General features: G+C 38.5%; 1 protein-coding gene across 2 annotated transcripts in view; it reads right to left on the minus strand.

Moving 5' to 3' along the window:
- Positions 1-10,427: 10,427 nt before the first annotated feature.
- The window catches only part of EMB2730 (Ribonuclease II/R family protein), a 32,344-nt gene continuing 14,868 nt past the window's right edge, over positions 10,428-27,903 (minus strand). For both annotated transcript variants that reach the window (XM_010258604.2, XM_010258603.2), the window contains 4 exons: positions 26,991-27,150; positions 20,962-21,357; positions 16,644-16,868; positions 10,428-11,263 (listed from right to left, as the gene is read on the minus strand). In XM_010258604.2, coding sequence (XP_010256906.1) covers positions 11,144-11,263; positions 16,644-16,868; positions 20,962-21,357; positions 26,991-27,150 — 901 coding nt within the window. In that variant the 3' untranslated portion in view covers positions 10,428-11,143. The remainder of the gene's footprint in view (positions 11,264-16,643; positions 16,869-20,961; positions 21,358-26,990; positions 27,151-27,903) is intronic.

Here is a 27,903-nt window from a genome sequence, read left to right on the forward strand (position 1 = left end):
ACTTTCGTTGCACTCCCCTAATTCTTTTTTTTTTAACTCTTTATCATCTTTTCCTATGTCACATTTTGTCCTTTTGCATTAAGGCTTCTATGCTACTCATTATCGAGAGTTTTTATATGTTAAAGTTATCTCATCCAACATTTTGTCCTTTTTGCTATAAAAAAGGGACGCATTTGAAGCCTTACTCTTCAATGAAACTCTAATAGACATGGAGATATTACTCAAACTTCTCCTATAATATATACATTTTGAAACCAGCTGAAACTTCCCCTGCTTTTCTTAGCACATAGCTCCTTAATTTCATGGATTTCCATTATATTACTTTCAGAAATTTGCACAAAAAATACCTTCAACTTTGTAAGTTTAGGTCTTACTTTCAGAAATTTCCAAAATTGCCCTCTAGTTTGAGTCGTAAAAAGTACTAACTATTGATGATTCTATCAAAGCAAAGAGTACTAGTGCATAGCTGGGGGTTGGAGATCAATTTCTACAAAAAGAAAATACTGATATTTTTATGAAGCAAATTAATGTTGATCTTATCTCTGTTTGAAGAAAGGTCGCAATCAGATCAAGTGGTTATTACGTTTACAATCTATATAACACGAGGGAATTGCGCATAGAGGAGAGTGTCTTGGCAACCGGGAGCAAGGTGGATGGGAGGAAAGCACATAAGCATGCATGAATGTGGGTGGAACCTTCCCCAAATGGAACAACCGAATGTGTCCTCAACACGCCTCCAAACTCCTCCGTCTAACCACAATTTCATAAATCCATGTGATTTCGTCTTCTTCTAACCAGACACTAGCAATGCTTACAACCAAACTGTCCTCTTCATAAAACCTTCAATCTGCAATCCCATAATTAAACCTTTTATTTCAGTTTTCTTTTTTGGTAGGGTTTGCTGAGAAATTATCATCGATGTGATATTGCTGCTTCTTTTCGATTTTCCCCCATCACAAACAGCCATCCAGATAATATGCGACGCTTATTCAAGGGCGGGTCCCGGATGGTTTGAACTTTGAAGTTTGGATGGATACAGGCAGAGTTGCTCGCATCGCATATGGTAGTTGGGGAATGGAGATGGCGTTTTTCTTTTTTTTTATAAAGTAGTTTCCACGTCGTTTGAAAATCAAAATCCTCTATATTTATCAACGTCACTTCACTTGATGTATGGGCTATGGCCCGACCATGTCCATGTTGTGACGCGGCCACCTCTCTCATGTATTGGAAAATATCGATATCGAAATCATTGTCAAGTGGACGACTCATACTAGACATCTCTCACATGGCCACACATGCTTGGACTCCAGACTCCAGACCCATGAAGATGATGATAATAAGTTCGATTTCCACCCCCACTCAGTTGATCACAACAGTACTTAGATTCATTGCTCCAAATCTCACTCTCTTTCAGCAATTGCGATTTTGCGACCTCCGTCACTCCGTCCTGCTACACTGTATCTCTTAAAACGAAGCAAGTTTCTTCTTCGAACACTTGGGGGACATCCACATCAGAGGCTAACTAAGGCACGTCGATTGGACCCCTCAGGCCGGCCAATTGAAAAAAAGTTGCCTTGGGCCAACTTGGTCCTGCAGCAGTTGCTTCAGTGATTAGAAATTTAGAACCAACTTGGAGATTGTCAGATCAGATTGGAGCCTTTTCAGGGAAACAGTACAAAGTTGTGGCCCCGCCTCCATTCAGGACGTGCTCATTTTGGCAATATTTTTTAAGTCCAGATTCAGATTCTATCTAATTTGTTGTGAGATCGTATTGTGTTGTAGATATCTACTTAAACGGTTTGAAGTAGTTCATCTCTACCTTTTTCCCTGCCCAGAACTCGGCACCCTTTCAACTCACCTGATACTCTTGTCTCTTGGGAGCAATGTTCAGAAACAGGCCCAGATACCGAAGGGAAAAGAGGGTTAGATTGGTTTAAGCTGGCTCGAATTAATGTAACCCGACCACGGGTCAAACCCATCATGTGTCCCCAAAAGTGAAGGCAACGTTTTTGTTCTTAGACTGTCAGTGAGTCTGTCACCTAAGACCAAGTGAAACCATCTGCCTCGAACAGTTCTCAGTGTTTTTTCACATCAGCTCAGTTTGCAGGAACCCCCCCTAGTTCGAAGCAATAAACATCTTTAGTTTCTTATTCATCATAAACTGTGGTTTTATTTTCATTTGCCTGACACCTGCAAATTAAAAATGATCCACTCTAGTAATTAATAGTAATTTTTTCTTCTGGGTCTGGGTGGACCATTACTATATAAATTTCTTCTCAAACTTGGCCCGGCTTGGCCAGCCCAACCGGAAAGAAACTGTAATTAAACATGGGAAGAGAGAAGCTTGAAGATGGCAGTTTCATGAAAACCGGATTGAAATTGCCATCATCACTAACCATACCCTATTTTCTCCATCTCCACGCAAGCCCAGCCCTGCTGAGTGCTGACCATTCCACAGAGAAGCTGCTGATTCATGTCAAACCCATCGGCCGACCAACTTGGCCTGTGCTGATGCCATCTCTGTTCAACGTACAGACTGGTCCTAACAATAGCATAAGCAGGAGTATCCATTGAAATGCTAAAGCCTGGACTGATGTTCATAAATGATACACCAAGTGTCTAAATTTGTTGTCTCAGCAGTAAACACAATCCATTCTCCACTTGATGAGCTTTTTTTTTGTTTTGTCCATGGAGGGAGGGAGGGATCAATCACATTATACTGGTTATTGGTGTTGACTTGGCCATTCCATACTGGCAGAGGACAAATGAATGACCTTTTGGGGCTGGTGCTTGCAGGAGACAAAATGGATAAGAATTCAGGCCTTGTTATGTATTATTGCCATTGATGGTGTTTTATGTGCATTGCATGTGACTTTTTATGAGTGAAATGATCAGCTTTAATATTTTATTAGCCTAATAATTCTCTGATTTCCTTTGATTTGTTTTAAAGATAAATATTTATTTATACATGCTAATTAATTGGAGTATAGCTACTGCTGCTTCCAATGCATAGAGACAAGGTTCAACATATTTCTAACAAAATGGATATATATCCGTTTTCAGGCTCACTTAATACAAGGATCTAGGACTAGTGGCCATATTCAAGAGTTAATACATTTCCCACATATGCCCTGCAGGGATGCAACTTAGGGTAAATTTAGGTTGGGCTTTTGTCAAAATTTGAATGGGTTTTGGGCTTCGGCCCAAACCAAGTAAAATACTAATTCACCCAGATTGCATCCCAACAACCCCTGATGCCCTGGTTCAAAGCATGAAAATCTAAAACAATTTCTATTTATGAGTACCAACCCCTTTGAGTTTGAATTGCACGATACGCAAGAAAGAAGAGGGAGGGACCCCTTAGATTTAGGTGGATTTCATGGGGGACCCCTCACAAAAGCGGGAGATTTGAGTTGACTCACCCGAGTTTATTTTGTTTTGCAACTCGCTATGATTTCAATTCAAGTTTCAGTGTACCCCACAACAAGCACGAAAGATAAAGTGAACGTGCAACGATAAAGTAGTTGGTAGGCTTTGTGAGATTACTGCCTTACTGGTACTGAATCTTCCATGCACGGCAGCTGGGGGAGAGAACCTGACCTGCCACATCTTTAGTGGACCGTTTGTTTGAGACCATTTAGTGAAACATGTTCTCCTCTATATTTTCTTTCTCTCTTCTTTCCTTTTATTAACCCAACAATAATAAAAAGAAGAAAAAAAAAACCCCAACAATCCCTTAATGGTTATTGCTCGTTTTCAACTTTACGCAATCCTTAAAAAGTGGAGGTTTCTCAGGCAAGCAAGGAAGGAAACAAGAAAAAAAGAGAGGGAGAATCATATCTTGAATTTTTCTTTGTTCCCATGCAGCATCACCCCACCCGCTCCATGTTGGAACCACTTTTTCTCTTTGTTTTTACATTGTTTTTAAAAGGCCACGGATATCAAGGACACTCAGCCTGTTCGCTACTACTCCCCCACTCCTGACTTATAGACAGTTGAAGCACAACTACCACAATAACCAAGCCAACTGCTCTTCGTATCTATACTATTTGTAAAAGAGTGAATGTCCCTTTTTTTTGGAATTTTTTCTTTTTGCTTAAGCATACAACGGACATAAAGAAGATATATATGTCATTTACTTTCACTTTAAAAATTATCCACTTATAACTCCTTAAAACTATTCATAAATTGTCCATGAATTATAAATAGTTTTATCTTAGAGATATTATCACATAAAAATGAACATATATATATTTACTAGTAATATCCAAAAGTGCAGATTCACAAACAAAATTCATTCATCCATTGGGTTTGGGATCATGTTACCAAACTAATTAGTGGAAATAATTCCAAACACAAACCAACACATTTATGATGGGGGCAAAACCCAAGTCCCTGGCACCCCTCCCCGAGAAAATCCTAATTAGATTAGAAGTAAACACAACCAAATTTCCTCTACTTTTCCTTTTATTTATTTTATTGTTATTGGTGGGGCCTTGGTGGTGGTGGAGAGAGGGTTGGTATTCATCTTTTGAAAACATGGGCAAGTGGGTCAGTTAGAAATTAGTACTTAGGATTCAATGTGGATTTCCTGTGAATTATGAAATCCCCTACATCTGAAGCAATTATGATGATTTATGGAGCACAATCCATTTGGATGGGTTTTCCATTTCTAAGCTTTAGACCGTGAGAAAATAAAAATGAGGGGGGGGGGGGGGGTCTGGTAAAAATTGCTTTTAAAAACATAACAATGTCCAATCCAAAACATTTTGAATATATCCCTAGTTCTTAAAATAAAACAACACTGTTTATGGCATATTCGATTCTTTTTCCATACTTTTCTACACCCAAATATTCCTGGTTAGAATCAATTTTACTATCATGAATATCAAAGCTAGCTCTGCTTACTGTCAGTTGTCTTAACGACAATTTGACAGCAAGAAACAACCTTTGATTTTTCTTTTCATGTATTTAGTACAGACAGAAGCAAGTTGGAAAGGAACTGGCTCACGATGGAATCAATGGCACAATCTTTCTTCTTCTCTTTTTTTCTTTTTGGGTTTTTAAGGTAGGGGGGATATAATTTATATCTGTGTATTACTACTTTTACTGCGACACAATTCTGCTTTTTGATTGCGAACACACCGCCATTATACTTTGTCAGTTTGTCTCAAAACCCTTGGTAAGTTGTAAAATTAAATGAACCTCAAATCGTTACACTTTTGCTTCTATTGAATTTTTTATTTTTATAAGGGTAATTTACTAAAACATCACCTGTAGTTTGCAATTAATTTATTTAATCAACCTTCTATGAGAGAAAGTAAAAAATGACAGTTTTAATCCTAACATCCATTCAAATAAATTTAATAAAAAACTAAAAACAAAAATGCCATTTTTTATCTTAGTAAAATATGAACAATCACGGTTCATGCCTATGAACAATCACGGCTTTTCTTAATGAAAAACCAATTAAGTAAATAAGTTGCAAATTATAAAGGGTGTTTTAGTAAAATACAAACTATAGGGTAGGTTTAAGTAAATCTGTGAAATTATAGGGGTTGTTCTAGTAAATGACCCTTTTTTATAACTAATTATTATGTTACTTTTGTCAAGAGGTGTAAAGTGAGCCATGCCGGGCTAGCATGGCACGGCCCGTGGGCAGCTCGCACTTTATGCGGGCCATGCCGTGCTGGCTCGCAGGCCATCACAGGCCATTCCCCCCTCCTGGGTGAAAATTTTGGGGGTTGGCCCGAGCCCATGGGCCAAGCCTTGGGCCGGGTCGGGCCGTGTATCGGGCCAAAGCTATTTATTTAAATAATTGACAAGAAAACTTAAAATTTTAATTTTATATGAATTTTGTGTATAAAATTGCTTATATATACAATAATTAAATAAATTAGTATAATAAAATTTTAAAAAATATTTATTTTATTAATATATTATTATATAATTATAATATATATAAAATATATATATGGGTCGTGTTGGGCCGGGCTGCGGGCGGTACGACCTACTCAGTCGTGCCATGTCGTGCTGGCCCATGGACCTAAAATCCCAGGCCCAGCACGACCCGCATGGTCGTGCCGGACCTGGCATAGCTTGCAGGCCGTCGTGTCAGGTCGTACCAAGCCGGTCCAAGTTCGTGCCGCCAACCCGATTTACACCTCTACTTCTGTCCTTTTTGCAACAAAATTTTCATTTATTTGACTCTTCTAATTTGTTTTGGTATAAATTGAAAGGAAAACGAAAGTTTTTGTAGTAAAAATGGCAAAGATATAGCTCAACACATGAAAAATTTTTTATCCATTAATGCAGCATTCGCATGAAAAGTGTTTCAAACTTAGGAGTGTTCTGTTATGTGGATGAGAAATTGGTGGGTGTGGACCGGTCCACACCACACCCTGTGATAGGAACCAATCCACACCACATCACAGTCCACAACTGTTCTAAATTGTGGATAAACTGTGTGGATTGGACCAGCCCACACCCACAGTGGCGTTCTATAGTGTGGTGTTGTATCTCATGTACATTTTATAAATGATCTACACCGACATTTTGAAAAACGATCCAAAAACAGAACCGTTCTGGCCACCAGTTTTCGGGTTGACGGTCCGACCGTTCGATTCGAACGGACGGCCCGTTCTGACAAACAAATAAAAAAAAATAAAAAACGGTAAAAAACCACTGAATGGGATGATGGTTTGACCACTCGGGTCAATGGGTTGTTTTTTTCAATGGTTTTTAGCCAAAAATCGGGTTTGGGGTAAAATGGGACCGCTTGCCTAGACGGTTCCCGGGCTGAACGGTATGACCGTTCGAGTCAACGACGGTTCGAAAACCTTGATCTACATAGTTAATCATAAATATCTAATTTTTGCATTTTATATGATAAATATATTAAAAATGCATCAACGAATTAATATTAACAATGAATATTAATTTTTTATAAAAACAATAATTAAATAATTAAATTTAAGAAAATTATATTTAAAATATAATTTTATTGATAAAACATTAAAATTTTAAAAAATAAAAATTTAATTAAAATAATTAATATTTTATTGACAAAAATATTAAAATGTGAAACAGACAATATAGTAGCCTTTTAGGAAAAGTGTGAAGTAAGGGATCAAAAATCAAGTGTGGATGGTCCCCAACCACGAGATTTTATCATGGATGAGAAATTAAGGTGTGGACGCTGTCCACACTATATTAAGGTGTGGATTCCTGTTCACACCCAGCCGAACGCAACTAAATCCCGTCCACAAGATTTAAGCGGTTCCAAACACCGCCTTAGGCTACATAAATGAACAACAGGCTGATCCAAATATTTCTTATGAAACTCTTTGGGGGGTAGTTACGCTTAATAACTTTTTAATTTCTAAAATTTTATAAGGAAAATTACAAATAGGTAGCCCAACAACCAAACACCCTTAACTAACCCTATTACTATCTGAACTTGAATTGGGTTAAGGGTAGACCTGGTCCCGACACAATAACAAAACACCCAAGCCCAGTTCTGACCCAAAACCAACCCTATTATTATCTGATAAATAAAACCTATAATTAACAAGCCTTTGGCCGGGTAATTTGACAACAAATCTGCTAGTTTTTTGTTCAATCTTCTCAAAACATCATATTATGTCCTTTGAAAGGACAACTTCAGACATTTATATGAAATTGTTACAGATTAACCATGAAAAGCATATTCAGAATATTGGAAGGTAATTTCATATATTAATATATAAGTTTTCCTTGTAAGTACTTAATCAGTTGAAGGGCTGTCTTCTTCAGCGTTTTTAAATAACTAATCCAGAGCGCCTGGCCAAGATTATCATACATCTTTGACTTCTTATACAACTAAACCAATTGTCAACAAACATAGCTTATATGTAATTTTTGCAGCTTCTTCAAAGCAGCTCCCAAACAGACATAACTCCTAGGATAGCTGAAGCTGCTGTTTCCTCATCACTTCTTTCTTGGAAAAACAGTTTCCATGCTCTACCAGTCAATACACATAGTCGACCAAAACATCCTCCTGATCAGTCGGCTGTGAGACTCAAGCTATCATTGCACAAACTTCTCAAGACATGTAATTAGTGGGCCTATGGGGAAACAATACCCTCAACGTCCACGCTACCAGAGAAAGCTACTTACACAAGGATGATAGAGTTATATGCAAGGAAATTGGGAATTGTGGGAGCATGCCCCTTTCATCCCTTGTTTCTATGACATTCTTTGAGTGCAAGCAACGGGTGACCTTTTGTTCAGTAGAGATGAACCACACAAATTACAAGGAGCAATTCAGGAGTACGCTTAGGCACGGTATAGTAGGACAATGGCCATAGCTTCCTTGCAATCAAGAGATACCACCTGCGCAAGGATATCTCGATTTTTCTTTGATGAGCTGCAGTTGAGATATTGAGCACTTGGTGTTTTCCACAACTTCACACCATCAAGCATCATCACATACTTCCATTACTTGATGTATTTTAGCTAGTACCTTTCAGATAAGAGGACCAATGTGGGCATATTCCACGGCACACATCCCTTGTGAAAAAGATTATTACACCCTGACACAGTCTCCACACAGTCGTCTTACACAACTGGTCCTAGGCCCAGAGAAAAGAGGGAAGTTGTTTCAGGTTCGCAGTTGGTATTTAAAGCTTTTGCTGCTCTTACCATTGTAAATTGAAAGGGCTAGAGAGAGACAAATATGGGTTGAAGCAGAAAGAACAGATTATGGCAATAAAACAGAACAGAATGGCTAATGGACGACCCCATATATTTGGGACAGGCCTAGATGATGATGATAAAATTAAAAGCGATGTTTTGGTCTTGTACAAAATGTATTCGACAACTAATGAATGGGGGTGTGCCTCCTTTATAAAAAAATGCAATGTACCCATATCACTTTCCTTCATTTAGTTTTGATTATTTTCTTCAATTTTCTTGTGGGACATCAACCTTGCAATTAAATATTTGATTGGTGACCAACCACTGAGTGCTGCATAGCTAAAAGGCAAGGTTCAAACTCCAAAGTATCATTACATAAATCACACGGTTTATAGTGATAATATTAGATAGTTTTTTTTTTTTTAAGTTAGAAATAAGTTAGAACATCTCTAGGAAGTGTATTAACACTTTAAAAAGTGGTCAGATGTCCTAGCTCCTCATGTTTAGTGTGTCAAAGGGTTCAAAAATCAATATGTATAATACATATTAATACTTCGAAGTTTGAACCTTGCTGAAGCTGAAATCTGCAATAACGGAAGCAAAATTGACAAAAGAAGGCGAGGGGGAGTGAAGCTTTAGTACGGAAAAACCCACCACCATAGTTTTTGAACCATTATTGTCCCGGATGGTCAGACCATTCATCCCAAGAACTCTCCAGGCAACAAGTTTCTTTTTACCCCAAACCCAGTCCCTGACCAAAAATCATTAAATCGATCAACAACCCATTGACCCGGACGGTCAAAGCGTTGACCCATCAACCTGTTCAATGGTTTTTTGACCATTTTTTATTTTTATTTATTTATTTTTACTTTTGATGTCAGAACAAGCCATCTATTCGAACCAGACGGTCGAACCGTCGACCTAAAAAGCGGTGGCCAGAACAGTTCCATTTCCGGGTCGTTTTTTAAAACCATGCCCACCACTCCCGTTACAGTAAGGGCCTGACTTGACGGACAATATACACAGCTCTATTAATTTTTAAGTTCAAATTTATTTACTTGTGTGGCTTTCAGATTCTATAATGGTATAACCCATCCATAGCGAAAGCCATCCCTACCCAAAAAACTTGGGGAGAATGACCGATCAGCACAGGGTCAGAATTTGTAGGCTCAAAGTACTGTCGGGGTAAATGCTAACTCGGAATTGATGCCAATTCAGATGCAGACGTTGGTGCATAGAGTGTGGATTGTGGTCCTTTTGAATGTTTATAGCTCTGCAGCGTAAATCAGAAATCTGCATTGGGCAAATCCGTACTTCTAACGAAAAACTTATAGATATTCTCAGTTCTTCAATTTTTTTTATTTTTCTTAATGGTAGAAAAACGAAATGGGAAAGAGAGCTAATTAACAAAATTTTGAGGTAACTCGGTCCAAGAAAAACCAAACAAATTTCTAGAAAGAACCTTGGGAAGAGAATCCTTTCCATCTTCCATGCCTAAGAGCAGGCATTTCCCCTCCTTTTCTTTTCTACTTGACAAGAAGGAAAAGAAAGTGCCAAATTAGAATTTCCCTACATTAGTTCAAGACCAAATCAACAAAATCCTAACTTGCTGCTGACAACCTCTTTCATGCTGAGTGCAGAGACATCTTGTTACTCCATACTAAACACGATCATTATCATATGTCCTTATTCTTCTGTCATATTCAAAACAGCATTTCCATGAATCCAATAGGTGAGGCCTCAAGCAACTCATGGACAACAATTCCCAGCAGGAATCAATAGCTAAGGAATATCAGAATATGTCAGAATATTATCTTTTGTAGGATCATTTACCTTGTATATATATACACATGAAACACTTCACAAGTATTCCTGGTATCAAAACTTTGCAGAGACAAATAGCAAATTAAAATACTGGCTTGAAGCACCAAATCACATTATCTCACCATTACTCAACCAAGTTGATCAAGGAACGCTGCCAGTTGCCAGTTGCCACATATTAGAGAACCTGCTTAGAAATTGTCATCAAGCAAGACCCTGGCTGCAGAAGTTTCAATTCTGCCAAAGATTGACTTTTAGTATCTACTTAAAGGAGCTAAGCATCCATAATCTGTGACTTGGGAATGGCCCTCTTCTGCACAAGAGAAAGTCTATGATTATCTTCAAGTATTCTCTGTACCAGATGATGAGCTTCTTTACAATGACCATGACCAACTAGGCGTAACTTCAAGGTTACACAGTGACTTGTCATACACCATAATATGTAGGAAATATGAATTTCCCGAACAATTTTGAAGTAGGAAGTGTTAGGGAGGTTTTGGTTACTCTCCAACTGCAGCATGTAGGACTAGTTTTTGGTGACTGAGCAGGTGGAACAAATCAGGGGTTGCTTACCCATTTGACAACCATAAATTTCATAATGGCAAATCCTAAGCTCTTTGTGGTGCTAATGAAATCTTTCAATCTCTTAAGCAACTTCCTTTAGAGAAAGGACATCATCACGTGGATGAGCTTCTTCCACCCAAACTTCAATTTCATCTCCAATCTGTGAACCTACAGATACCCATGCAGAAGCTTGAATTCCAACCTGCACAATTTAACTTTCAAAGATAAATAAAAATATATACCTATTTAACAAGTTGTGATAGAAAACATTTACAAGGAGATTTAACCATGACAGTTGACCTATACCCATGTAGGGGAAAGCTATTAGAGATAATTATTAGCAGTCTAATTCTAACATGTTAACTTCTTACCTTTTAAGGTAAACGTCTTGCACTGTCTAATCCATTTAAGATGGAACTGTCAAGGTAACTCTTAGGTTTGAAATACATTAATCCCTCAGTAAAATAATTTATACTGCCTACGTCAAATTCACTGTTAATAAAGAGATATACTTCAAAATCTGCAGTTAGGTATCCACTAAATTGTAGCATACGTTTTGGAGGAGGCTTCATATTAGCTTATTGAGGTGCCTAGCACATTCTCTTGTGCACATTATTAATTCTGCTAATAAAATTGAATGTTACTGATAAAAAAAAATGTGGCATAATAATGATGATCAATTCTTGGTTTTATGTTTAGGATCCACTTAGTCCAACATGAAAGGTGTGGAAAATTCTCCAATCCGAAACATTTCAATTATACTTCTTCCCATTTAACAGCAAAAACTTTGTTTTGAGCATCTTCTACTTAGAAACATATGCAGCCTTGAGAACAAAATCTTCTAAAGAAAATTAATAAAGGAAACATCCAAAAATGTCATTACAGGGGTATTTTGACAAGGGGGTATTTGGGCATTCCATGGTTATACAATTTGTGAGAAAATAGAGAAAGAAAGTACAGGTTATTTAGGTCTAGACTTACTGATCAAGAATTAGGGCTTTAAGGCTGAAACTCAATCAAATTTAAAAGTCATGTTCAAGAATTTGAAGCAAGTTACTTCAAGAAAATTTGACCAAGAAATAAGCTAGAATTAGAAAACAATAGAACCAACAAAAAAGATGATGGAAATCCCGAGAGTGATTAAAGGCTGCATAAACCAAAGAGAAAACAAAGATGATCAAAATCAAGGAAATGAAAGATTCAATAGAATCAGGAGAGATTCCTTTTTATCGGTAAAACCAAGAGACAACATAGATTATTAGAAGCAATAAGGCAACACATAACTAGTGTTTTGAAGGCCTAAGCACACATAAATGTATTCTTGAAAGATAACAATTTTTTTTTTTGATAAATGAGTAAGATTTTATTACTCCAGCAAATAAGAGTTACAGGCAACCCATGGAAAGGCACGAGATGCAACCTTTCCTTTAAAACTGCTTACAAAATTATAGGTTCAAATGAAATTATAAAGAAGCCCAAAATAAAGTAGCCCGAAAAAACCCCTGTTTTGCAAGTGAGTCATCCAGATTTTGTTGTTAGTCATTTAACCTTTTTGAGGAGATCTCTGTAGCCCCAGATCACAGAATTCGGATCCTACAACCAACCTACTATCACCTGGGAGTCCCCTTCAATAAGCAGATGCTCTATTCCTAGCTGGTTTGTGAGCTGGATTCCTTGTACAGCAGCAAGTAATTCGGCCTTTAAAGAGTCGCCCACACCCGTAGGACCTGATACAAAGATATAATGCTACTGTCTTTATTTCTCAGCACTCCTATACCCTAAGGCCCAGGGTTACATCAGCTACTCCCATCATAGTTCAGCTTAATAAACTCCTCCCCAAGTGGCATCCATTCAACCACGTATCTGTTCTTCCTGGTAGAAGTATTAGCCACTGCTAACCAGCTCCTCCATAGGTCATTGAAAAAGTATGCATCAAAGAGATTTAAAGTTTTCAGCCACTGAATTTCCCTTGTCAAAATACATCCTTCAACTTCCGAAAAACTTCCTTCATTTTCACAAAAAATTCTGGTGTTCCTTTCTTCCTAAACAGTCCACAACAAAGCTGCTCTTGTGCACTTCCACATAATTCTCCCTCTCTTTGTGTGCCATTCAAAGGTAGACGGACTAAACAGCAGGCTAATATCAAAGTATAAACAAAGAAAATGCGGTGAGTTATCTCCAAGCTTGGGAAAATGGAAGAGGATAATAAAGGCCCTAGTCAAGAGAAATTGAACCTCACGGGCTTGCAAGAACCAGAGACACAAGGACTAGGGGCTACAGCATTCTATAGATGCTTTTCTGGGAGCCACATATTTGACTCTGTTGTAAATCTTATTACATTGAAGTCCCCCTAGACACCAGGGGCCTTCCCATAGGCCTTGGATGCCATAAAGCTCCTCCCATAACTCATTCCTCTCTCTATAATTATTTGGACCGTGCACATTTGTTAGCACCCATGTGAAACCATCTTCCACCATCCTGAATTTTAGGGATACGGTGAAATTACCTATCAGCTCCTCTATTGGCTCTACAACATCCTCCCTCCATAGAATTACAATTCCCCCTGGTGCTCCCCATGAGGGAGCAGAACACCAATTCACTCCTCTTGCTCTCCAAAACCCTCTAACCCACCTTCTATCTAGTTCTAATAGTTTGGTCTCCTGTAGCATCACAATATCAGGTCTTTCTCTTCTAAGCAACTCCTTAATTAATCTCCTTTTTCTAGCACTCCCCAACAATCTTACATTCCAACTGATGAGCTTCATAGAATCATATCGCTTTAAGCCCTTAAGGACACTAACTTCCCATCAATTAGGGGTTTTCTTCCTCTCCCCTCTACCGCTGAACTCAATATCCCATTCGATATCTGAAATTAGTCTCTCTACTTCAGATCTTTTCTTCTTTGTCCTACCCTTAATGTCCACAGACTTCCTAGAAAGCTCTTTATTTCCTGTCTTCTGCTCCATTTTATTGATACTTGCATCCAGTTTGAAATTTTTTGGGGTTACCTCCTTCAGTTCCTCTTTATGTTTGTATTCCTCCAACAAAGTACAAATCTGCTCCCAAATCCTTTCCTATTACTCCTCGTCTCTTTTTTTTTTTTTTCTAAAGAAACCCCTTCCCCAACTTCTACCCTAACACTCTCCTTCTCCTCTCCCCTTCTACCACCTGCTTGTTCTGGTTGTGATGCCAGGACATCTATTACAGGCAGAGAACCCAGATTAGTAACTGAAAACAAATGGACATGCTTACCTGAACCTAATGGAAGTGAGTGAAGTGGGGTGCCATCTGCAAGTGTCGAGTCCAAGACTTTTCCTTGTTCCCGATTCCATTATGGAAGTGGACTAGTTTCAACCAAAACTTGTTCACCCCTGCAGCCGAAGTTACCTCTCTAGCCTTTCCTTTTGTTGGTATCCATGTGTTAGGCGTCAGAGTTTATTCATGTTCCTCTGGCCTGATAACCTGCGTAGGCTGGTTTAGTGCAGTGGGCTCTTGTATTAGATGAGCTGATGAGGTGAGTTCCACCGAACCTCAGTAAGAGCTTTTAAGTCCATCTGATCTTTATGAGACACAAGTTCTAAAGGGGAGAAGTTTTGTTCGTCGTTGTTGGGATCTACATTAAACACCTGTTCCTTGATGCCGAGGCCACATGGATCCAGCACCTCCTCTGGAAACAGCAACTCAGTGTTCAAACTTTCCTCCTCGAAGATATCTTTCGAGTTTTGTAGATCTATACTTCCCAGACTAAGAGTTTCTTCAACTTCCAAATCAGAGCACTCTTCATCATCAGTTAGTATTTCCAGCTTCAGGTTATCTATCTCGCCGCACTTAAAACATCTCGGATTATGACAATCTGGTGAAAGCCGAGCCAGTTTCTTTGAAGGAAGCCACTGTAATTAACAGTTCACTTGAGCAGGGTCATTCGACCGACTGGAGGAGCTTGAGGTAGAAGATGGTAGACCTCGTTTCCTGTCTACCTGAGATGCTCCCTCAATCACGTGCTTTTTTTAAGTCACCACGTGCCAGCTTAAGGCTTGGAATAATTGGTTCTGGCCCATTTAAAACAATGTTGGGCCTGTCAAGCCCCAAGGCCAGCTTCGACTTTAAAGGCTCATCATTCTTGGATCCAGCTGGCAAGTGATCTTCAGCAGCTACAGAGTCCCCGATTTGACTCAAAGGTTTACCTCCCCCTATCTGTGGTTCCACCGCATTTAAAACCAGACCTTTCCTTACAATGTTTGATTTATTTAACCCATTCAAATTGTTCAGTTTGGCGCCAGAAGATAATGCTGGAACGAATGTTCTATTGAATGTCACACCCTTGCCTTGTTGCTCACGTCTTATACCATTCTCCTGACCTAGAACCTTTGGGCTGCTTAAAAACTGTCTTTCCATTTTGGTGAAAGTTTCCATCTGCTTTTGTTTGTCCCTCCCCAGACTGCCACGTAGTACCATCCCTTCAACCTTTTCGTCTTCCTCCTGTCTAGCCTCCCTCAACAGGGCAGCTTCAATGGAGGTTGCTAACCACACCGGTAGTAATAATCCTCCTACTCCAATGGTCACCTTCCTCGGTATTTCCTCTGGTTTTACTCCACTCAGAAGAAGAGCTGCACTACGTACATCTCCCCAGAATACACCATCTATCTAGTCAAGCACCACACAGCAGAGCAATTGAGTTTGCAAACTCTGACCACTGTCTCCTTTTTCCATCATCTTTGTTTTTCCGTTATCCTTCTGTCTAGGAAGTTTGATAAAATATCAGCCACTCCTTTCCACCCTTGACTGTTTTTTCCTTCAGGAAAACAGACCATTTGCTTCCTTTAGCAAAAAAATCAGAAAGAGATATGAAGGATCCCTTTACATTCCTCTTGCTTTGCATTACGTACCTTCTACCCATCTCTGAGAAATTTTCTTTCAATATACTCTGCTTCCCTTTAGTTGCTGCATCAGAGAGGAACTCTTTCAGCCAGTCAATCATCTCGGTTCCTTCCACAAGCACCGTAGCCATCTTCTGTTCCCTTATCTTCAGGCTGTCTTCCTTTAATCCACATTTCTTCAAAGAGAAAATCTTTAGCCTCTACCTTCAGAGCTGTTCTCCATTTTGTTTTCTCCACAAATCCTTTCTCCATCATTCTCCCCCCCAATCCACAGATAAAATACCTGTGAAGTTTGATTGGAAACTACTTCCAGCCAAAATGCCTGTTAAGTTTGGCTGGAAACTACTTTCAGAGGCACATCCAAGCACTCATTTAGACATCCAAAGGTGGCCACTCTATCTTCCAACCATTTTAGAATAATCTGACAAGCTTTCTGGGAGCCACATATCTTAGAAAATATTTCCAATCCACATGGAATTATATAGTTGATGTTAAATAATCTCATGTGCACTCATTTATGTATTTAATCCTATCAACTCTTGTATACCAGAATTATGTAGTTGTGACTTCACTCTTAATTACTTGATGAAAAGCAAGATCTAAGCTTCAGAAGCTAATAATTATTGAAACTGGAGTCTACCAGGAATCAGCCAAACAAAAGGATTAAACCATCATATGCAACCACCAAGTTAATGTTCAATTTACCTCTGTCAAGAACAAGGCTGCAACACGATCTTTGATAAATCTAAGGATCAAAGCACGGAACTTCTTTTCCTTGGGTTGCCTTCTCAGAAACTCCAATAACCAATACCTAAGGCTGCTGTTGTAGAGCCTTTTTGCTACTCGGACCCGCATGTTTATGAGTGATGCCATCCCTTCCAACTGACCAGCTGAGTATGGAAGAGAATCACCTCTAAGAAATGCTTTCACCTGCAAATATAAGCTTAAAATGTTTGAATTAACAACTTGGAAATCACACATAAACAGGGAAGCATCACATGAAAATAATAAAGGCTTAACTAGTCATCAAGACTGTAAAACCTAGGTGTACAAGATGACGTTAATCTTGATCCCAAGCAAGTGACAAACTCTATCAAAGCATTATCTGTTCTTATATTTGACATAAAGCAGACTGTTTTTTGTAGAAAAAGCATAGACATATTGACAACAATAACTTGCATACTAATATCATAGTTTTCAAGGCGCCAAGGCGAGGCTAGGCAACAGGGGGGCACCTTGTCGCCTAGTCGCCTAGGCAATGGATTTTTTCAAGTAAAAAACATATATCCTAGTAGGGGCTGAACCCCAATTTTTTTATAGGAAAAGAAGAAAAGAAAAAAGAAGATATGGAAGAAGAAAATGTGTTGATTAGACAATGTTTTAAGTTCTTCCTTATTGGTTCAGGTTTTGAAGTCTACGAGGGTTCAATACAGCAGTTAGCAATGTTTGTGTTGATTAAACCCTAACAAATAAGAAAATAATAAAAAGAAAATAGTATATAAATATATAAAATGAATATTGTAGCTTAATAATGTCTATTTTATAATTATAATCTCAAAAAATTAAGAATATAAAAGTATTTTATAACACAACATACAAAACTACTTGGCGATTAGGTGAGGCGAGCCTCCAAGAGCACCTTGTCACCTAGGTGTTGCCTTGACAACTATGACTAAAATGATGTGAATCAACATTTACAATCCATTTTCATGACAACATGGCAAAACTTCACTAAAGTAGCAACTAGCACTCATAAGCAATGTTTTAAAACGTGGAGGTGTGACGCTAGGCATTCCACTACCTAGAGGTGTGAGGCGTAGTTCAGAAGGCAAGAGGCGTAAGCCTCCTGGACACAAGGAGGCATAAGCCTCCTTAAGAGGGAGGGGGTTAGGAGGAGAAAGGGGAGGAGGATGAAAAGGAAGGGGGTCTTGTTGAAGCAGAGTCGAGCGAGCAAACTGGGCTGCACCGAAAAAGGGGGCGGGGGGTCTAGGGGGTGAAGCCCCCCAGCCAAAGGGGCAGGGGGCAAACCACTTTCTTTTCCCTTATCTTTTCTTCTCTTCCTTTTCCTTTTCTTTTCTTTCCTTTTCTCTTTTTTTCTTTTCTTTCTTTTTCTTACCCTTCCTTTTTTTATGAATGAAAATAATTTATTAATCCGGAAGTAATAAGGCAATACAGGAAACCAAAAAAGAGGCACGAGCCGTTACCTCTTCTAATAATAAAGTATTACATCAAATTAAAACAGAAATAGCCCAAAATAAAATTATAGAGCAGCCCAAAATAAATGTTCCCTTGAAGCCCCCTGCTTAGCTAACCCATCTGCTAAGGTATTTGCTGATCTTCCCACCCAAAGAGGGATAACAGTCATGTTTCTTTTGAGCCAGTTGACTTTCCTCAATAAATCTCTGTGTCGCCACATAGCTGAAGCTGGGTCTGTCAACCATCCCACAACATTCTTAGAGTCTCCTTCAACTACCAATCGCTGAACTCCTAGTTGTTCTGCCAACAAGGCTAAGATGTTGCTCTCTGTATCTCTCAGCACCCCTCCTATCCCCGATGGGCCTGGGTTTCCTTGGCTGCTGCCATCAAAGTTCAGCTTTACCCATCCTTCAAGCGGAGGGATCCACACTGCAGATTCCTTATCCTTCCGTGTATGGCTGTTAGCCACCTCTATCCAATTTCTCCAAATATCATCAAAGGAAAAAGTATGAAAAGTCCATTGTTCTCAACCAGTGAATGGCCCTAGTCAAGATACAATCCTCAACAGCCTGAATGCTTCTTTCCTTTTCCTTGAACACCCTTGCATTCCTTTCTTCCCAGATTGTCCATAAGGCGGCTGCTCTAATACATCTCCACATCATTTTTCCTTTTTTTGTAGGCCACACAAAAAAGGAAGGATCGAACAGCTGACTTAAGTCTGTGGACAGATTCCACCTACACCCAAACAAAGAAAAAATCCAATTCCAAATAGCACTAGAAAAGGAACAAGATACAAGTAAGTGGGAGCAATCCTCACCACTAGCCCTGCAAAGTACACACCAGTTAGGGGACAAACACATGAAAGGCCTTTCCTTCTGCAAGCAAACCAAGGTATTAATCTTTCTATGAAACACTTCCCAGCAAAAAATAACAATTTTAGGTGGAACAGGTCTAGACCAAATCTCCTTGGTTGGAAAACCCCCCATCTCAGAGAAGAGCAAAGGGACTTAAAAAAGGAAGCACAAGAGAAGTAACCCTTTGGATGAGGGGACCATAATCTCACATCCACACTAAGAGGGTCCAGAAAGACACTGCCAAGAAGAGACAACAGATCTGAAACACTGTTAAGTTCATCATCCCTCAAACCTCTCCGAAAACCAAAGTCCCAACTTAAGGATGAGGGTGAAGTAGGAGATGGGAGAAAATGAGAGATAGCTTTTTCCTTATGGAGGGAAATAGAAAAAAGAGACAAGAATTGGTCCTTAAGGGCAACAGTACCCACCCAAGTGTCTTCCCAAAATAAAACAGAATTACCAAAATTGACATCATACCTGACAAGGTTGAGAAACTAAGGAAGAATGCTCTGTATTGCTTTCCAAGGGGATGCCAACGTTGCTTGATGTGATACACCCACATCCCATCCATTTTCCAGTCTGCCATGTATACTAGCTATCACTTCATGCAACAACCTCTCCCTTTCTCTAGGCCACCTCCACAACCATTTTCCTAAGAGAGCTTTATTCTTGAGAGTTAACCTTCCTAGTCCTAGTCCACCTTCCTCTTTACTCCTACAGACTATTTCCCAGTTGATTAAATGGTCTTTCTTTTCCTCCCCTGGCTCACAAAGAAATGCTCTCATTAATCTCTCCAACTTCTTAGCCTCCCTATTAGGAATCCTAAAAACGGATAGAAAATATACCGGTAGGTTTGCTAAGGTGGCTTTAGTAAAGTCACTCTACCCCCCTATAGAGATGTAGTTTCTTTTCCAAGATGCTAATCTTTTCTCAAACTTTTCCAAAACTGGGGTCCAAAAACTACTCTCTTTTGGGTTTGCCCCTAGGGGGAGACCTAGGTACTGCAAGGGCCAAGAAGAAACAGGACAACCTAAACAATTTGCCACAGATTGAAGAATCCCCTCGTTCATATTGACACCTACCACACAACTCTTATTCAGGTTTATCTTCAGATTGGAGACCTTCTCAAAGTGTTGTAGCAATGCTCTAAGATTCCTCACTTTTTGCCTGTCACTCCCTTCACAAAATATTATGATATCGTCAGCAAAGTGTAGATGGGTTACTCGGACATTGTTCCTTCCTATTCTCCAACCATTCACTTCCTCTTCCCTATCTGCCTTAGAGATTAATCTACTGAATTCTTTCCCTTCCCTTTCTTTTCTTTTCCCTTCCTTTCCTTTCCTTTTTTTTTTCTTTTTTTTTCTATCTTTTTATATAAGATGTGCATGAGGCGTACGCCTCTAGCATGCCTCATGAAAAAAGCGCACGAGGCGTACGCCTCAGAGGTGTTAGCACTTCTGGCATACACCTCAGGGCGTTTTGGGAGAGCCTCGCCTAGAGGCACACCTCCAGGCATACACCTCCCACGCCTTTTAAAACACTGCTCATAAGAGGATAATGATAGTCAACAGTAATATAACGAATCATCAAAATAATAAAGAACAAATCACAAGAACATTAAATAAGCAAATTACATCATCCAAAACACGGTTCTCTGTAACATCAAAATTTTAGGTCTTGCTTTTTTTTCACCTTCCCATTTTGGCCTAGCAATCCTAGAAACCCAGGATTTCTTTTGACTAATTAGCTCACACGCCGCGATGTGTGTGGGTTTTTGCTCAGGTGCCAAGGACAACACCATAAACATCTTTAGCAATTCCCACCATGATGGCCTTCAAAATTTTGGCGACAACATACCTCCAAATAAGATTCTAATACTAGTTAAACAATCACAAACTTCCTACTGTCCTTTGAAGTTTGAATAGGAATATAATCAGTTAAACATATTATACAGACAGAGTTAAGAAGTTCACCTGATAATGAGCAAGAAGATCCATATATCGACGGATTGGAGATGTAAACTGCACATAACCAGGAATACCCAAGACTCCATGACGTATAGGCTTCCTGAAATCCATTTCTGCTGCACGCATTATTTTGACATATGCTGAACTTCTAACAGGTCCTTCTGGAAGATGGGAAAATGCAGAGGCATCAATGTTTGATTGGGGTTGGCCTCTGTAGGGAAGAGGGATGTTATTGCATGAACCAAAGGTGGCTATAACCTCCCCACACAGTATCATCATCTCGGAGACAAGTCGCATTGCAGGATCAGCCTGATTTTCAACATAGAGATTGATTGATGGTTCTAGGTCATCTGGATTAGCCACCTTGATACGTGTATCTATTGTTGCTGTATCAATTGCACCCTGAGGATAAAATAACTTTTTAACTCTACAGAAATATTTTAACAAACAAATACTGAGGGCAAGCAAATAGATCATGTAATAAAAACAACTAGACACAAAGTAATATGGAAAAAAAAAAAAAAAAAAAACTTCTATTAGTGTTCAATAATATTTGACCCAGATGAAAGTGTAAAACACATTGAAAATTGCATTCACATGCTGACAGTAGAGGAAGCACAGCCACTGGTTTAAGAGAAAACTGAAATAATCCTTCATAGCAAATCCAAATTGAAACATAGAAATGTCAAGCATGTGAGGTAAATAGTATCCATGTTTCTTCACATATTAATAAGGAACCAAGGAAGTGAATATGAAAACAATAAAAAGAGAACACCTAAGACAATTGGTCATAAAATGCCTATTGCTACCAAAATAACCAAATATAATTTCCCTACGACCATCTCCCAATACCATATTTCAATCACCCATAGAACTCTCTCAACTCATGACTCTACAGAACCAACTTATCCCTAAAATCAGAACTTCCACCAATCTTCCTCTTTAAACCATGCCCAAGGTACATGTAAAGTTCCATTTTTCAGTATCTCAAATGCTCTTCTCCTCCAAAATAGCCCTTAACAAACGCCTTTCCACTAAAATTGGACTCTCTCCACTTCTGTCCCTCCTCTCAATCTAAGAATACATTTCTTACATGATCTTCTCCCCTTATGAAAACAATTCCAAACTCTTCCTTGAATTTCTTTTTTTCAATCACAAGATTTTATCCACCTTATTGACTTTTGATGTTTAATCCAGAGGGAAACCATCATCTTCCTCTTGTTGAATCATTTTATCTTCAGTTGCAGATTTGATATCCTCACTTTGCATTTCAGAATCCTCTGTGGAATAAACTGAAGACAGACATGTCCCATATCTTCTACTTAGCAATTCATCTTCACATTTATTGTTCCTATGCTTGGTTTCCAGGTCCCTGCCTTCATCTAATACCACATGTGATGCCAAACAATCCTTGTTATAACCTTCACCACAAACAATGGCTGTCACCAATCTAAAATCACAGGTGATGCCAAAAATTCCTTGTTATAACCTTCACACAAACAACTCCTGCACACAATTGGTCTCTTTCCTATTATCCTCATTCCAAGATGTTTCTGCAGTACTGCCATTGAAAAGAAAACTGGATCATGCAAAAATTGTTCTCAGAGGAACAACTACATATTTTCATCACTAATTTTTTCATTCCCCTTCATTTTTAGCCTTTACTATTGAGAAATCTGTATTAAAAAGAAGAAGGGAATATAGAGGGAAAAACAATTATGCATTTTTTATCAGCAACACAAAGATTGATTCATTAATATTAGAAAAGATGAGTACAACAAGAAGTAGTGAAAAGAAACAACAAACCCAAAACTAAACCATCCCATGTATTATAAATAAGCCCAAAATAAAGTTTGTCTATGAACCCCTTGCTTAGCTAAACCGTCAGCCATACCGTTTGCAGATCTCCTAACCCAATTTATTTGAATCGCCATGTCTTTGGATAGACATTTGAAGTGCATGAACTCATTTCTTAATTGCCAAGTGACCCCTTCCCACTTTTTCAGCCCGTCTACAACTGTTTTCAAGTCACCTTCAATGACCAGCCTTTCAATCCCCAATTCTTTAGCTTTCTCTACCCCATAGAATACTGCCAATAGTTTTGATATGACCACATCACCTTGCTGAATTGACCCTGAATACAAAGCCATTATGTTCCCTCCCTCATCCCTAATTACCCTTCCAATACTCGAATGGGCCTGGATTGCCCGCACAACTACCACCAAAATTCAGTTTCTTCCACCCAACACTTGGGGGTGACCAATCCACATAAACTTTTTGTCTTCTGGAGGATGAAGCAACATTTTTTTTTTCTTTTGATGAGTATGAAGCAGCAATTGTTCCCTACGAACTGAAGAAATCATCAATCTTAAAGTCTAAAGAACTTCAAAGTTTTATCCCAATGTGTCACATTAAAGTTATAACCTCTATCACAGCTACCTTACTCCTTTGTCTTCAAAACTTCTTAAATTCTTTTCTTCCCAGATTGTCCAAACCACTGCTGCTCTAGTGCATCTCCCCAATATTCTACCCCCTCTTTTTGAGCAACTGAAAGCACATGAATTAAATAACCCTTCCAAGCTATCAGGAGGAGACCATCTGCAACCAAAAAGCGAGGACAACCACTCCCAAATAAAGCCAACAAAAGGATAGGAAATTAAGAGATGAAAACCGGTCTCACCATTCAACTTACATAAGAAACACCAGCCTGGAGACAAACACCAGTTTGGTCCTTTCCTCTGAAGCATATCACAAGTATTAATGGAACCAAGAAACACTTCCCAATAGAAAGCACTGACTTTTGGAGGAATAGGCCAAAACTATATTTCTTTAACAGGGAAATAAGGAGAGGGGGAAGTGGCTACAAGGGAACAAAAAAAAAAAAAGATTTCTAGGAGAACAAGCCTGTATGATTAAGAGCCTACGCTCTTAGAGTCTAACCCACCTTCCCCCAAGACCACTAAATTCAGCATACTTAGCAAAGCAATAACACTAGGAATTTCAGGCTCTCTAAGGTTCCTAGAGCAACACAAGTTCCAATGCAGTTCTGATTGAGAGGAAAATGAGCAGTAAAATCAGACAGGTTTTCCCTTGAGATAGGAAAGGGCAAAAAGAGAGGAAAGGCCTCAGACAAAGGCAATTCCCCAACCCAAACATCTTTCCAGAATCTAATTTTTTGACCCAAGGCCTCAAATAAAGGAGATTCCCCAACCCAAACATCTTCCCAGAATTTCTGACCCAAGGCCTCAAATAAAAGAGATTCCCCAACCAAAACATCAAAACAGTTAATGCATGTTTTGATGATTGCTGAAATAGGGGTCTGTTCAAGGAAACCCATTCTCTGCATTTTAAAATAGTAGGAATCTGCTGAATTAAAAAATATGAAAGAAGGTAGTTTCTTGAAGAGAGAAGGAGAAGAAGAAAAGTTTGAAAGAAAAGAGAGCAATAATCTGGCCGCCCCCTTCACTTATTATTTATACTAAAATAATAGAATAGTACAAAGACAACTATGCCCTTATAGGGCAGCAAAACATAAAACAGCATATATAACACACAAAAACATAATAAAATTTGGATTCACATAACTACTGTGGTCCCCACCTCCTATCTAACAACTAACATAAAACATCTACTCAGAAAAACATCATAAAACTATTAATCTTCAACAAAAATTAATTGATGAGAATGATCCTTAGATGGTGAGGAATCTATTCATCACCTGCATTTCTATCCTTCTTGCTCTTTTCTTAACAAATTTTCTTCTTTATTTATCTTAAAAAAAAAATCCATTCTAAAGACAAAAGAAAGTAGATTTTGACTAACCTACCAATTTACTTTCTCTTTGCTTTTAGGATTCTACCAAGGGAAGCAAAGAAACTAGAAAAAAGTAACGAGGGTTTTCCTTTGGGAGTCGGGAGAGGCTAGAGACCACTAAATCAAATGGGAGATTGTGTGTAGAAGCAAGGAAGAAGGTGGGTTAGGTATTGGGAATGTGAGCAAGATGAATATAGATCTTTTAGGGAAGTGGTTGTTGAGATGGCCATTAGAAAGGGAAAGCTTATGGCATAAGGTGGTGGATAGTATTCATTGAAGGTTAGAGAGTGGTTGGGATGCTGGTGTATCACATTGGGCAACTTCGCAGCACCTTGGAAGGTAATTAATGGTATCCTTTCTCTTTTCTTCAAGTATATCAGGTATGTTGTATGTTCAGGGAATTTAATTAGTTTTCTGGAAGACGTTTGGGTTGGTGGCAAAGGATTTGTTTTCTTGTACAAAAATGAGATGCTCTCGAAATTTCTAATCCCTCCTCTATTGCCTTTGGATCATAATTGGGATTTTGGGTTTCATAGGGGGTTGAAGGATGAGGAATGAACCTCTATGACAGAAATTTTGCTTCTTCTTGATAGAGTTTGTCTAGAGACTTCTAAACCGGATAGAAGAGTTTGATGCCCAAGTTCTAAAGGTCTTTTTTCTTGTGCATCTTTTTTTAATGCCCTTTGTTAGTCCCCTAATCTCAATCTTTCCCCTTTAAGGAAGTTTGGTGTCAGCCTATACGCCTTAAAATTAGTGTTTTGTGTTGGGAAGTATTCTATGGGAAAGTAAACACTCTAAATCATTTGCAAAAGAAGAGACCTTTGTAGTATATTTCCCCAAACCGGTGCACTCTTTGTAAATCAGAGGGTAAATCTTGTTACTACTTACTACTTACTAGTCTCTTGCTCCATTGCTGCAAATACTTGGGATTGGGTTTTCTTTTGTTTGGGTGCAGGTGGAACTTGCTAATGAAGGCTAAGATGTTACTGATTCATCTACCTTTATATGGCCAAAGAGAAGGGGAAGAATAATGTAGAGGTGTAGCAGAGCAGCAATGATTTGGACTTTATGGGAAGAACGAAATGCTAGAATCTTCCAAGAAAAGGAAAGAAGCAAGCAACAAGTTATGGATAGTGTAATGACCAGGGCTATACATTGGCTATTAACTTTGGATTTATTTCGGCAATTCTCCTTTGATGATATTTGGAGGAATTAGTATTCAGTGGCTTCTAGTTCAGTGCAGAAGGATAAAATATACTTGACATGGGTACCTCCTCTTGAAGGTTTTTTGAAATTAAATTTTGATGGGAATAGCCAAGGTAACCCAGGCCCTTCTGGAATTGGAGGGGTCTTAAGAGATAAGGAAGGGAATGTAGCGGCACTCTATTCAGGACTGAATGACTGATAGGGAAGTGGGGACTCTATATGCAATTTTACAAGGTGTTCAGATTGCAAAAGAGATGAGCTTGGAGAATTTGGTGGTTAAAGGGGACTCAAAGGTGGTAGTGGACTGGATGAAAGATCCAGATTCAATGATACGGTGTTATAGGGACGAAATGAAGAAGTTTAGATGATTAGCAAGAAATATGAATCTGGTAATACAATGGGGAGGGAGGCCAGTGCATTTGCTGATTCTTTAGCTAAGTAGGGGATACTTAGGGATCAGTTGTATTGGGCTCAATTGTGATATTTTTATTGTACTTAGCTAAAGTAATTTCCATTGTCCTCATTGATAATAATAAATATAAAAAAAACATGGTTACCTCAATGCCCTGGACATTCTCCATTTTCTCTTTTACAATAATTCACAAGTTCTCTATTTTCCCTTCATGTATTAAGGCATGAAAGCCTATGCATATCAGTATTCCTGTTAATAATACAATATGCTAACCCTAAGGGGACTTGAATGCCTTTTGAAGGAAGCTATACAGGAACAGATTAAATAATTTCCAACTTCAGGAACAAACATAAAGACATTGATTCCTCTTAGTACAAGGTGGATTATAGACAAAATGTTTCTGGTTTAAAGCTTTCGACATATCTTTCTTAATATGGATATCTAAAGATAGAATTAGTCCTTTCCTCGAGTCCTTGCACACTTTGATCATGGCTTATCAAACTGAACCACACATGCTGAAAAGAAATCAAGGCTTTTTGTTCACTGTTTAACATCATTAAGCCATATGAATAAGTAAAAGGATTTCATAAAATTAAATTGCAACCTGTTGGCGACGCCATTGTAACCGGAGAGCTGCAGCCTCAGATAGAATTCGAAGTTCAGCCTCCTCTTCCAGGTTCAAGTGAATCAACTCAGATGCACTCTCATATGTCAACATATAGGTTGGTCTAATAATCGAGTTTTCTACTGTGTACTCTGCAATGCTATAAACCCAATATAGGATGTAAACTGTATATAATAAGTGAATAATATTTTCATAATCGGACTACCATATAGATGAAATTACAATCTATAATTGTATCAGGAATTCCATCTACATTGAGAACTCCATATGGTGAGTTTTACCAGTTAGAAAGATATACCATGTCAGAAAATCTGATGCAGGAATAGAACAAAAGAAAGAAACCATGAAAGAAGAAATCAACTCCTTATAGACTCCTAAACTAATGGCAACTTCAAAATTTTTGTGTTATTCAACTCTCTAGTTTATTAGCTTAAAGAACCTTATTAGAGAGTTGATAAGAACTTTGAAAAAGGTGAAGATACAATAACACCAATTCTCTTTGAACCTAATTTTTACGGGTCAAAGTTTATCTGTTTCACATGATTTTGTGTCACTAGATAGGTATTTAATTTGTCTATCCAACACAACCACAACATTGAAAATCCAGTGTGTTGAGAAAATTATGCCTTACTGATAAGGTGTCAGTCTGTGACATGATTAGAAAGTTTGTATTTTAGGGGTCTGTCTTGGAGTTGTATTTGGTCTGTTTAGTTTTAGTAAGAACAGTAATGGGTAATTAGGTATTTAGGGTTGGTTTAGGAGTTAAAATAATACATAGAGATGGCAATTTTCCCCATCCCCGCCTCCATTGCCATTTTAAGTAAATTTATTTTTCAAAAAATCTGTTAATTAAAAAATTTTGGGGATTCGGGAACCCGCCTCCATTGTCATT

This window comes from Nelumbo nucifera, chromosome 2 (genome assembly GCF_055504915.1).
Source record: "Nelumbo nucifera cultivar China Antique chromosome 2, China Antique-T2T, whole genome shotgun sequence".
Taxonomy (NCBI): domain Eukaryota; kingdom Viridiplantae; phylum Streptophyta; class Magnoliopsida; order Proteales; family Nelumbonaceae; genus Nelumbo; species Nelumbo nucifera.